Consider the following 14,035-nt stretch of genomic DNA (forward strand, 5'->3'; position numbering starts at 1 on the left):
AACATTGCTGCAGCGTGCTACTTGCAGAGTTCTTACCTTCAAGACAGACGTGTAACATGAACGCTGAATCTAACATATATGACTTTAGCTTACTGCAAACATACGAGAAAAAAGTTTCCGTATGCATTTTAGTAAACTTTCAACTAAAATTTTATCACTTATCTGTTTGCGAACCAGTTTTTACTATAATGGATGACACTGAACTGAGATACAATATCCAAATTTTGATTTTGAGAGAAATTATGGTTGATATCGTTTTGAGGAAAGCAATTTAGCCCGAGTACGGCGAGGGCGAAAAAGTATCGTGTTTCATAGAGTTAATAGTTTCAATTAATACGTCATTTAGCGTGGGCAATCGAGAAAAGGTGTATGGTGTTTGATAAGTTCGGTATCATGGTAAGGACTGTATAGCTGAGTGGTTAAGCGCGTGGTTTGGAAACTTTCGGTTGCGATCACCGTGAGTTCAAATCCAGCAGATTGTGAGCTTTTAATTCCAAGATTTTAGTAGCTATAGCTGGACATACCGAACTACACACATACAGACAAACTGAGATTTATATAAATATAGATACAATATCGTATTACTCCTGCAAGATCCAGACTTGCCTAGTCATACCGCAGGCACACCGACCACCGAATTAGAATTTTGGAAAGACATCGTTGTTGATGCTATATGATAGGAAAATGTCATGCCAAGAGACCGGAAGAAACTTCGTATTCCCCTTTAAAATGCGAAAAAACTGTAAGGTAGGGTTGTCGTAACTCGGGCTCCACTGTAAATGGAACTGCACTCATTCTCCTAAATTTGACATTGTCTAAGATGAGGCTCTAGCTTGCTGCTAAATATATATATATACCAGCCGAATGGAAATGGAATAATTACCTAATGAATTTGAGTAACTTACCTGGAAAGCTAGATCTTTACTAAGACCTTTACTGAAACAATACCCGCGTTTTGGGCCAGCTTTACAATTGTTATTCGTAACGGTCAACAGTGCTGGTGCAACCAAGCAAGCGCTTCAAGAGCGAGTATCTTAACCGATGTAATGACTATTTGACCTGTGAATCCATTGTATTCTGCGCAGCTTAATGGTTAAGTTTGTTATTTCCAACTCTGGAGGTCCTGAGATCAAATCCACTGCTGTGCGGATTTTTCATTGTTAGATTTTAATTGCTATATCTGGACACAAGGTTTGACAAACAGGCGAAAAGACAAACACTGAGATTTATATATATATACTAGCTGTGCTACCCGGCGTTGCCCAGGTAATAAATAAGTCTTTGGTCAGAAAATTAATTTGTATTTAACATATAACAACATTTGCCATTCTAACTTTCTAACTTCATATCATGAGGAAAAGGTCTTGTGCAGGTCAAATAAATTACAAAAAATAAAACAACTATAAAAAGGTTTAGATATAAATGTGAAATAATTAGCGAGTAATAGCTAAATTAAGTCGGTTTTACTACGATTACAATAAAGGATGATTTGGTAATGATACAATTATTACGAACTGGAAAAACAAAATAAAAATCCTGAATATGTTAAATTAATAATAACAATTCTTGTATAACATCCATGTACAAATTTAGCTATCGGCCTACGGCCAGCCATTTTACCGAAAAATGCCGATATTGCTTCATGATATGTAAACAATATTTTTTCTATTTCAAACTCTATCTAAAACAGTCTTGTTACATATTTTATTTCTCCAATATGTTAAAAAACACTGCCATGCAATAAATTCACTGTATCTATACTTTGTGTGTTGATAAAGCGATGTGAAGCTACGATCACTATGAAGCTAAAACGATCCTCTACAACGTTACAAAACTATTACTTTCACCACCATCAGAGTGAGTGCTGCTATTTTACTTATTTGTGTAATCACGAAATCTGAATCAGCTATAATGCCATCAACATAAGTAATTATCTGTTTTCTAACTTGGGAGGTACTTACATAAAACTTACACAAAAAAGTTACACAAAAACTGTGAAATTGAAGTTCTTCCATAAAAGTGTGTGTGTATGAAAAAGATTACTGTTCCACCAGAAGATTGATATACATCAAAACTTTGAATACGACGATACTATTATCTCTCGATACTGGTACAAATGTAAAAATGTGATATCGTACTTTGTCTGACCGAAAGGTGAGAGAATGTCGAGGCTCTTCTCACGAATACAGTTTACTTGTCCGCGCCGGAAGAATATAGTAATTGAACCTTACGAAAAATATTTCTTAACAAGGGCGTCACAACGCGTGGCCGCATCTGTAAAAAATCAGCTTGCGCTAAAGCTATATCTATAGCCGGAATGGGTACAAATCCTTATACGACATACTTTGAGAGATAGATATATAAATATGAGAAAATAATTTTTTATAAATATGAAATTATCCCTCACCCCTGTTGACCCCCGTGGGGTAATAATCACTGTGTTTCCATGCTTAGTATGGGTTAGGAGTTGCTCGCTGCCGACAAATTCGTACCTTGCCGTTTCAATAACTCGGAGTTGCAATACGATGTATCCCTCAAAGCAAAACTGGTTAAGGTAGACTTACTTTTTCACAACCAATGCTGTCACACAAATCTAGCGAAGCATAATGGTGCAGAATGCGTGCAGATTTTACTGTTCCTGTAATTCGGATTGGAAGCAACTCCGAATCCAATCGCAGCATGGAAACTGGAGCACCAAAGACCTGGGAGTTTGGGCACTCCCCTCAAGATCTTACCCATTCACAATAGCACATTTTCTTGCAACTCACTTGAGTTGATTGTTGCTAGTATTTGGGGCCACATTTGATGTATAGGTGTTTTTGTTCTTTCATTACTTTGTAAAATAAGATTTTTTTACTGTAAATAATTTTGTTATGATTAAAACAGCATAAGGAGTTTTCACTCTCTGAGACAGAGAGAAAAGGTGGATATCCTGACTCGCTTGCACATCTGTCGATACCTATTGAAGCGAAAGCACCTGTTAACTTTATGTTGAAGTTCAGACACGCTGTTTTGGAAGTCGATCCAGTCCTGGGAGCAGACGGCGTAACTCAGTGGAATGTAACGGAGGAAGACTGTGAGACCGGTGTTCAGAGCACCCAGAAATTTGACTCAGTCATAGTTTGCAATGGGTAAACTTTTCTTCTGCTTGCTAGACTTTTCATTTTTATCCTCTGTTTGCTCTTCCATTCACTCATCTTTTAATATTTACACTCCTTTTAGTTCCCCCTGTCTATTCCTATTTCTATTCTGTACATTCATTATATATTCCTTCATTCAATCCTACTTGTCTCTAGTTTTCCCTTTTCGCATTAAATTGGACCATCTGATATTAAAGTATAGAAATATATCTGAAATATTCACTAGTAAATTTCTGTGTTTGGAAAAAATTATTATCCTTATGTTGAATAAGATGTGATATTACAGATGGGAGCGGTGCTAAATATATTAAGTATTACAAGATATTGTCAGGTGAGTTATTTCGACTGAATTGTGCAACACATTGTTTAGCTATTCTATCTGTATTGCATATATTTCACCATTCCATGAAAAAGCTGAAGGTGATATTATATCTATACCAGCTGTGCTACCCGGCATTGCCCGGGTAATAAAAACTTCTTTGGACAGAAAATTGATTACTATTTAACATATAACAATATTTGCCATTCTAACTTTCCAACTACATATCATGAGAGAAGATTTTTGGCTAGTTAAAATACATTTAAATTAAAAAGAAAATAAAAACAACTAAAGGTTTTCAAACTTTGTCAAACAACTGTAGCGTTCAAACTTCATATCATTAGGAAAAGTTTTGGGTCAGGACAACTTAATTAACAGCATTCCGAAGTTTCAAGTCTGTTGAATTACTAGTTCATGAGATATCTTCAAAATACTGAGGGTATATCAAACAGGCTGAGAGATAAAAAAGGCTGCTGACAGGAAATTAGTTTCCAATAGCACACTGGCTGAATTTCTCGGTAATAAAGGTGCAGCAATAGACTCAGATAGAGGTTCAAGTAGGTGTTTCTACTCCCTCACACTAGCTCATAACCTGTTGTTATTGCAAACAAAAAGTCAATTCATTAATAAATGAATTAAAAAAGAAAGTTATTAGAGTTCATCCAATTTGAAGGCAGCACACAACGAGGCCTAGATTTCTGTGGGAGTATGCAACCATAGCTGTATTGAAAAAGGTATAGTCACATCGATGGTACAACGAAACTTACCTTCTTTTATTTACTTGCATGTACACGTATGTATTCTGCACTACAACAATATCGATAAGTATACTTGGGGCCGAGGTTCAGGGCTTGGCTCATAGTTGTGATTCATTGTGCACAAAGGTTGAAAAGGACTTGGAATCTGCCAATGATAATATAAGGTGATCTATGAGGTTCTTCTGTTAGCTCTAAAGCTAAGCTTGAACTTTTAAAAAGGCCATAGGTATATCCATTTTAAACAAATCTAAGACGCCGTTACACCGATCAATGAGCTCAAACTAAATCTCAAATTTACAGCATGAAGTTGGCTCTTCTCAGAGTTCATGGTGCTAGAAACCTTAGCGACGTGTAAACAATCAAATAGTAGAGTTATGTTCTACGATATATCATTTCTAGGTCTCTCTGTAGGCATTACACAGAGCCCCTAGTGCCTGACATCAAGGGAAGGACCTCATTCACCGGAGAAATCATGCATTCACACTACTATCGCTCCCCTATCAAGTATAAGGGTAAGGTAGTCTTGGTGTTCGGATCAGGCCCTTCGGGCAAAGAAATAACTGCAGAATTGCTTCCTCATGCTTCAAAGGTACAAAGTCTTAAAATTTTAATCTTACATGTATTTCTTAAACATTTTTATTAATAGTTGTATGAATGTATATTCTAAGAGGAATACGTAATGTTAGTTATAAGACAATTAGTTTTTGCCTATTATAGATCTGGTCGGTGAATACAGGATATTGTGGTATATTGTACCTGTTATGCCTTATATTGTACCTGATATACCCTGGATTAAACAAAGTGTTTGTAAAGTGCATGTGTTGAAGTTGAATGAGACGAGCAAGTAAACTGCTGCATACTGACTCGAATCTACAACTGAATTGTACAGGTCTACCTCAGCCATAATAGGATAGGCACTCAGTTCACACCAACACACCGACAAGTGCTGGAGGTGGCTGGTGTTGATAGCATCACTGGAGATGACATTCATTTGATAGATGGGAGCATTGTGCACGCTGATATGATAATCTTGACCACAGGCTATAGGTATTCTATTTACTTTTTGTTCTGAATTGCTTCTCTACTAGCTCATATTTGCATTCTGACAAAGTAGGCATTTCATAATTTTTAAAGACTTGGTACCATCATTGGTAAGTACTAGTATTTATTTTTTTAAATCCGTTTATCGTTTTTTGATGCATCAAATCAGCTCTTGCTTTTGCTATATGTTGACATCGTCGTTATTAACTTCAATGACAATTGTTCATTTGTTTAATGCAGTAATCTTCGACGTTACAATTTACACTTGCTTGTAACATACTAGTGACAACTCTAGCAGGTGAGGTAAAATGATCGTCTATCCAACATTTATCCTATGATTCTCTATTCTCACAAGCCTGTAGTGAGTTTTTTCTCACTTTAGGTACGCTTTTCCATTTCTGTCAGCGAAATGCAGACCAGTTATTGAAGACGAACATGTATCTCATATATATCAGATGTTGAGAGACATTAAACATCCTAGTCTCTACTACATCGGCCTCAACAAGGCCCTTGTTCCCTTCCCTCAATTTGCCTGTCAAGCAGATTACATTGTTGGCTGTATTACCGGGCGTATTGCACAAGAAACCCAAGAAGTGAGTGGAGATCGCTGCTTGCAACTACTACTAGTACTAACCAGCTTTGTGTGAACTAGACAAGGCTTTTGCCTGTACAATTACATTCTCATCTGCATACTGTGAAACCATTGCCTGAAAAATTGCCTTCTGATGAAAACAGTAAAACTACGTACAGTATAACCTTGGCATGCGGAGTTGATCCATTTTTATATCTGTTATAGTTTAAAGGTTGACTTGCAATAAAATTCACATTACAGTTATTTGGTATCAAAAGATTCGCCATGTCTTACTCTGTTGTGTTGTAGGTGCCAAATATGTGGGAATGTGATTAAAAGCTCTTAAAAGCTAAAAAACGAAAAGCCGCCGTAGATTGGAATCTCTTGATTTCGATGAAGTATCCGCGGAGTTTGGTTATTGTCTTGTCACGTGATGTTCTCGCGTGAATTGAAAGGCCAATAAAAAGCTCAATATAAAACTTATCGTAGCAATAGTTTATGACAAACACTTCGGGTTTTACCTAAGACCCCGTATCAAATATAGATGCTCGCTACTTTACAGTTTCAGCTTGGCCATTCCATCCGACAATTCAACATACGTGTACATGTCCGAGTTGCGATCATAAAAAATGTCAAACTCTGAAGAGTTAAGACCCTGGCGTTTCGAGTCTGACGCTCTATCTGAAGAAGATCCTCAACAGAATCAAACCTCCCAGCAAGTAAGCACCGCCACTCGCCAGCTCTTATGTGCCAAGCTAGCTAGTAGTAATAGTTTTAGCTAGAGAGTGATAGAACGAATATTACTATATATATATGATTTTTATGATGATAATTATCGCTTCATATTGCGAAAAAATAATTACAGATTTTTCTCGAATGACAACATTAACAATTTTAATATTTAAATCTAGTGCTGCACTGATATACTGTTGGATAACATCAACCTGATGTATTATTATGGTTGCATAGACATATCTGTTCATTTCTTTAGGAGCTAATACCACTGGCTACAGAGTGGTGTGTCTGCAAGCGCTGTCAAGACATGCCATCTCTTCCTGAATGTTTGTGCTGCCATGATGCTGAGTTTGCGCATCGTCTCCATGACTGCGGGGAGCATGAATGCCTGTGTATGCATCCTGATGTGGACGAACTTGTGGCGCCTGCACCCCTTGAGTTGCGGTGGAATAATTACTTGCGATATCATAGTGAGTTGGATTTTCATTTAATGCCAACAACATCAAAGCTATGCTAATGTGTCAAGCATTATCTACAATTCTTGTGTTACACATTTAATGCATCGGTTGAACACACATATTCTGAACTCGTGGAACACAAGGAGAATTGTTATATTTGGCTTGTACACTTACTACAGCAGAGAGTGTATTAGTTTTATGATTTTATTATATAAAGATCGAGATTATTTTGATGATCAGCAATTATTGTTTTTCAATAATTGTTTTGGTAGATAATCTATTCCCATTTGGAGAGCCATCGCCAAATGCTTGGAAAAGGTTGTGTGCATACCGCAATCTTGTGTTTTGGTTTATGCCGCAAATCTTGTTTGCAAGTCTGCAAACTCTTCTTCATGATCCGTTGGTGGAAAAAGAGCCCGAATCTTAGACACCAGGCAGGTAGAGGCCGTCGCTCACCACGACGAATTTGCGGCATAAGCCAAAACACAAGCTTGCGGTATGCGCACAACCTTTGTAACAACATCCGTTGTAATGGACCTCACTCTCAGGCCGTGGAAATTAGATCGGACTGGCATCGCTTGAAGCCTTCCAGCTCCATGGCGTTAGAGCTGGTGGTCTCCGTTGACTGCAAAGTAAAAAAAGTTACGACCAAAAATCACTTTCACATTATTTGAATGAATTATTTAGCTAAATCAGCAACTTCATGTTTATGTATTGATAACTACTAAAAAATTTGGGTTTTTGTCAGGCTGTGAAGTCAAAACTGTCAAAGTTTTACCTTGACAAGATGGCTGCTGACTATTAAGCCGCAGCTCTGATCCATCATAGTGTAGGCCCCGTATAGTGCGCAATGCCCCGGACTATCGCATCTACCGTCACCTGCCAAATCAAGCTCCCAATCGATTGCTGCCATCAATCCCTCGTTATGCAGGGTGTACTGCTCAGCAATACACTGTAAAATATTGTAAAACTTCATTATACAAGATTAATTCGTATCATTATCATTAGTCTAAGAATGTAGAATCCTCTTCCCCCTTTTTTTGTTATATTATGATGAAGAATCAGAATTTTAAATTATAATATATTTCGCTTGAAGGATGACATATTTTCATTTCAAGAAAAAAATTGTTTCTAAATGCCGTTATTCAATTAGTGTGCCTAGCTTTTACTCACATTTTCCAAGTTTATGGGTAAATATTAACACTCACACCATGTAAGTATTCTCTTTGTTGGTAGAGGCAAACGCTGTGGCTTGGTATCGCGATGTTCATGACAGAAAACGGAGGTTCTGCGTAAGGCATCCGCCAGAAAAGAGTGATGCAGCTGCCAGCAGGGGGTTGATGACGTGAGCTCTGTTCACCCTGGCAGTTGTTTCCCAAGTGTACAATTGGTGACAGGAGGCACATGTAACCTTGAACTCTACCCATCCGCCTTCTCGCACCATCGTGAATGAGCAGGGGAGGGCGCAGGCGTGACAGTGAAATAGTCGCTGGAGTGCTGTCACACTATTATTTTTTCCTCTTTGAAGGAGGATTCGGGTCTGAAATCACAACACAATAGTTGACTTGCAATAAGATTTGTACAACATCATTTCCTGTTATTATATCATATTTGCTTGATCAGAAAAAGAATAAATATATAGCCATGCAATCATGACACAGATTTTACAAAACCTTATCAGAATTCATGATATTGTAAACATAAAAATGTGAGTAATAACTCTATGGATATTCTTTATATTTTGTCAAGTTTGGTTAAGTTCAGCTCTATCTTACATGTAATTGGAGAGTGTTTGACGCTGGCCAACATAGCGCTCAAACTCTTTCCAGTCTTCAGTGGTTGGCACAAACTCTTCATCATCTAATACTAATAATAATCATCTAATAATACTAATATGCTATTAACGATGATACCAGAAAATGACAATAACTATTTTATATAACATATCTATAAGTGAGTGGGGTTAAGAAATTTGGCGAAATTAATCGTGAAACGTATAACATTATTTTATCAATTATAGATTAATATATTACGTTTTACATATAGATATGCAGTATGAGTTAGTTTTGTTATTATAATAAGAATAATACACGTAATTAAAAAGATAAAATACTAATAATATCATATTACAATTAAATGACATTAATATTGTTATATTAAATATAGATTAATACAGTAGTATTAGGAGAATACTAGAAAATAACCCGAGTTACTACTACTAATACAAGTAGTTCATAAAATAAATTACTCACGTGCTTTGGTGACATGTGGAGTATGCAAACAGGTTAGAAAACATGTCGTCTTTGAAATGGCGAAAACAAAGGTAAGAGTAAGCAGGTGAATAAATAAAGTTTGTCACATCCAGCTTCACCCAGTTGCTCCACGCCCGGTGATGGTCTGGTCTTTTCTCTGCTCTTGGCCAAGAAAAAAGGTGCTTCTCAGCTTGCCAGCTGCACAAACACGATGTGGTGCGTTAGACATGACGAATTGAAATTAACAAATTTAATACGAGAAAGCATATCTGTTATTTGCGATAGATCAAACTTGAACTGAAACTAAAATTATCTGATCATGTGACTTACAATTCCCGCCATATGGCGCGAACAATTTCTACAGCATTTTTCGACCATCATAGCGGACCAAAAGGCTCATCATGTTTGTCAGAGGATGATAAGCAATCGTTCAAGCTAAGTTTAAAAAATTAAACATATTTTTATGCTAGGTTTTGAGATATCACTGCTCAAAGTTGCAGCATTACGATGCCGATAAAATAGACGCGTAAGAACAATAGACATGGTTTTTATTGCAAGCGTGAAGTATATTTGTGAAAATAGTTCGACGAATAAGGATGCATGAAAGTGTAAACATAAACTATCTCGCACACATACGTCACATTTTAGCTGTTTTGGAAAACGAATCCAAACTAGGGCAGTCTCATGTGGCTGCGATTTTCTGTTCGTTTTTGAGCTTTTAATCACATTCCCACATATTTGGCACCTACAACACAACAGAGTAAGACATGGCGAATCTTTTGATACCAAATAACTGTAATGTGAATTTTATTGCAAGTCAACCTTTAAACAAATAGTTTTATATGATTATGTTGTATTTTGTTTAATTTGTTCAATAGCCAAAAAATATATACTCCAATTAGTTACATAACATCAAAATTGGATTGGAAGTGTGAACTCTGTGATGTAAAGGTGGCAGTAATAAAACTAAACACCCTAACATACTGTTAACTACAACTAGATATAATCTAAATTAACTTGATTTATACGTTTTGTTATTTTGACATCTAAATCAGCGTTTTTACTTTTATTTACTATTTGTAATCCTTCTAAATATTACTTCGGGTGCCACTACAAATAGTTGCTCATAATTTACATTGTATGTCATGCAACCAGTAATTTAAGTTTTGAGTGTGATCGCTTTACATAGCCAAGGTTCTAGAAGATACTTTTCATGCGTACAACTGTGCTTTTGTTGAAATTGTCTTCTCTTTAAATTTTATATTTGTGAAAGGTATGTTTAGGACCATCTTTTATTTCACATATAAGACTGGTGGTAATTCTCACTGTTACTTATTACGCAGAATATGGAGAGAAGTTACCAGGAGAAGCGAGACCGGACTGTAAAGGAGCGTGGCCGGCTCAAATTATTTCATGACATGAGGGCAGAGCAATGGCCATATAATGATCAGCTAGCGATTGCTAGTGGAATGCAAACTTTGCCTAATTGGATGAAAGAGCTGGACAAGCGTGTTTTACACCAGAGAAAAAGTAATTTACGCGGATATAAGAATGCTGTATATCGGTTAAGTGAAGACCAAAAAATCATAACCTTAAATACTGCAACAAATCTGCAGAGCTAGATTTTATCTTGCAAATTTCAGTCTGTCAAAATACTGCAAAAATAAAGACTGGCATTTTAGTATAATTAGTGAGTGCAAAAAATATTTTTACATTTCATAATTTTTGGCCTTTTTATAAACTTGATTCCTTTTACTAATCAGATAAAGTTTTTATCGCCAGACTTTTTTTGCTAGACAACTAAACAATGATGAAATTGTTAGATGGTGGAATTGAACAACGATGAACAACATATTGCTACGTTCATAGATATTTTAATAAAATAGAAAACAATATGATACATGTGCTGTCATTAAACTGGCATTAAACAAAGAAGGTGAACCTACAACCATAGAGCACAAAAATATAGATGACAACAATGTATTGAGCAGAAGGATTGCTTCTATAAAATTTGATCTGATTTTTTGATAGGCGTTCCGATGTAAATAAGCAAAGATAAAAACTTTTTATAATAAATATCAGAACAGATGAACAAATGTTGTTGGACTAGGAGAACGTAGCAAAGTTGAATGTTAATCCATTTCCATATGCAGGGCCTCTTCAAGCCGCTCTGCATAACTATGTAGCTTGTCGACACTCCTTGTTCACCAAGGTAAAGTTAAAGAATCCATGAGGCGCCTCATCTACATGAGTCATGAAACTGGGTCAACTCATCGGAGTCTGTTGATTGGCTGCTGGCCAGTCTCAGCCTGAAGAATGATTTGATCTCTTCATCATCTCGAGCATCCAGTCTCAGCCTGAAGAATAATTTGATCTCTGCATCATCTCTTGTGTCCTTCAAGTTTGAAGTAGTTCAAAAAAATTCCTTTTCAAGTCGCTCCCTGCACAGCTCTGTAGATTGTCGACACTTGCTCACCAAGGTAAAATAAAGGCATCCATGAGGCACCTCATCTACAGCGTCCACATGTACATTAGACGAGTTAATCTAGCTTCTTCGCAAACATGCCGGAGTCATCCAAGTAGTGGTAGCTAAAATGCTTAGCAAAAGGAAAGAAGTCAGTCTTGATAATATATTAGTAATTCTAAGTTGTCAGATATTGCCTAGGAGAAAATTCTTTATCCTGGTAAGTACGACAGGAAGTCATAACAACAACTTGTGTAAATGAATGCTGGCAAATAAAAAAATTGTTATTACACTCTTGTTTTAAGTTATAAAAGCTAGTAACAAAGGCTATAACAAATGTCAACTTCAGTGAAATACTAGCATTTAGTGACATGGCCTTAGTAGAACATCGTTGCTCTCTACTAATTTTCAGCCGAAAATGAGCACTCACACTTGAAGATGAAATTATGTTGCATTTCTACTCAAAAAGGCTTTATCAAATAATGCTTGCGTAATTTGTGACTCATGCTTTTGAGATAGGCATTTAGGAGATAGCTAAAGTCATGCAACAAGAGCAGAGGGCATATCATAATTAGTGAAACAATGGTTAAGGTGGGTCTCAGGTGTGTCCTTAACTAAAGGAAAACAGCGCTGCATGGAAAAGAAAAGGTAATATTTTTATGTTATAAATCACAAGGTGAGTTGAAAAGGCTGCGGAGCAGCTCATCACTTACAAGCAATGAAGAGAGCAAAGGATCCTAAATAATGCAAATCTTAGCAAACTTTTAAAGGGGGCTTTGTGCAAAGTGTCTCCAATGGTTGCGTCTATCTGGCTCCACTTGAGGTACTCTAGTTGTAACCAGCAGTGACTCGGTCTTGCTGTGGATCAAGCCACGATGAGAGAAACACCTGTGAGCAGGCCTGCCAACCCTGGAGTTGGTAAAGGAGTGAGAGTCTATCTTGAGGGCAATGAAAACGCGAGGATTTAATAAGTGGGGTAAATTTTCATAGCGTATAAAAACACCACAGCGAAAGATAATATAATTCCATACAGGTACTGGAAGATTGAGGCAAAAATAGGTTCGCTTGGGTAAAAGGGGCAATTGTGTGACACGGGCGTGAGATGCCTGAGGCATGGGGCAATTGCGTGTTTCTCACGCCCAATGCGTGAGAGTTAGCAGGCCTGCCTGTGAGTAAAATTGCTGGTGCCCGGATCTCTGATGACTACAGGGTGCAGCTTGAAATTCGACATCACTGACACAGTCATGAAACTGGGTCAACTCATCCGAGTATGTTGATTAGCTATTAGCTAGTCTCAGCCTGAAAAATGATTTGATCTCTTCATCAACCTCATCATCTCTGGCGTCCATCAACTATCAAGGTTGAGGTAGTTAAAAAAATCCACATAGAAACCCGCACATATTGGCTTCCATGTCTTGCAGATCTTCTGAGTTTATTTGGAGAAGTACATCTCTAAGTGACCTAGTACGATCTTCAATGACCCTCCTTTTTTCTGATTGCCTAGATCCACCTATCCAAGGTTAGATTAGGTCGCACTGCATATGCTAGCAATATAACACAAATGTTCAGAGGTCCTGCTCATTTGCTGTGTATCAATACTGTTCATTAATAAACTTTTGGAAGCAGCATTTTACAGTTGGTATAGCAATGTTTATCCCAAAGAAGGTGCGATGCTGAACATCAGCAAAACTTCATGACAAATTTAAAGCCAAAGTTTATAATTTAGTGATGACTTGGTGAGATTTACCATTTTAATTGTTAATAGAATTTAAGTATTCAATCTAAAGAGCTATGAATGGTGCTACTAATTTAAGTATTCAATCTAAATAGCTATGAATGGTGCTACTATTAAGTATGTGTGCTTTACTACAACAAATTATCTTATAATATCTTGACAGTTGACAATAGGCCTACTACTACTTTTGTTATACGGTAGTTGATGAACAACCTGAGTTCCATACATATAAGAAAAATTAATTTATATAACTTCAGCCTTTTTTGTACCATCTAATAGACAACTGACACTAATTAATTTTTTTTTTCATCACAGATTGATCAACATGTAATACTTGTGATCACATTCACTTGCTATCCTATGCGCACCAAGGTATGAACACGGAACGGTATGTATGCAAAGTGGACAAGAGAGTCCGTGACTTCCAATGACATATAGCACGGCTTATCAAAAGCCCTGGTGTAATTAAAACAATGCGCTAGGGCAAATACGTTTGGACTGAACACTTAGTTGGTTAACTGACCAAAAACTTGCCCGGCTGAATTAGATCGAAGACTGACCT

At 36.9% G+C, this 14,035-nt stretch overlaps 1 protein-coding gene across 1 annotated transcript in view; it reads left to right on the plus strand.

Moving 5' to 3' along the window:
- The window catches only part of LOC137394551 (uncharacterized), a 28,264-nt gene extending 16,359 nt beyond the window's left edge, over window positions 1-11,905 (plus strand). The window contains exons 5-9 of the mRNA XM_068081276.1: window positions 2,998-3,131; window positions 4,629-4,806; window positions 5,107-5,264; window positions 5,641-5,851; window positions 10,618-11,905. Coding sequence (XP_067937377.1) covers window positions 2,998-3,131; window positions 4,629-4,806; window positions 5,107-5,264; window positions 5,641-5,851; window positions 10,618-10,896 — 960 coding nt within the window. The 3' untranslated portion in view covers window positions 10,897-11,905. The remainder of the gene's footprint in view (window positions 1-2,997; window positions 3,132-4,628; window positions 4,807-5,106; window positions 5,265-5,640; window positions 5,852-10,617) is intronic.
- The last annotated feature ends 2,130 nt before the right edge of the window (window positions 11,906-14,035 follow it).

Source organism: Watersipora subatra, chromosome 4, assembly GCF_963576615.1.
Source record: "Watersipora subatra chromosome 4, tzWatSuba1.1, whole genome shotgun sequence".
Lineage (NCBI taxonomy): Eukaryota > Metazoa > Bryozoa > Gymnolaemata > Cheilostomatida > Watersiporidae > Watersipora > Watersipora subatra.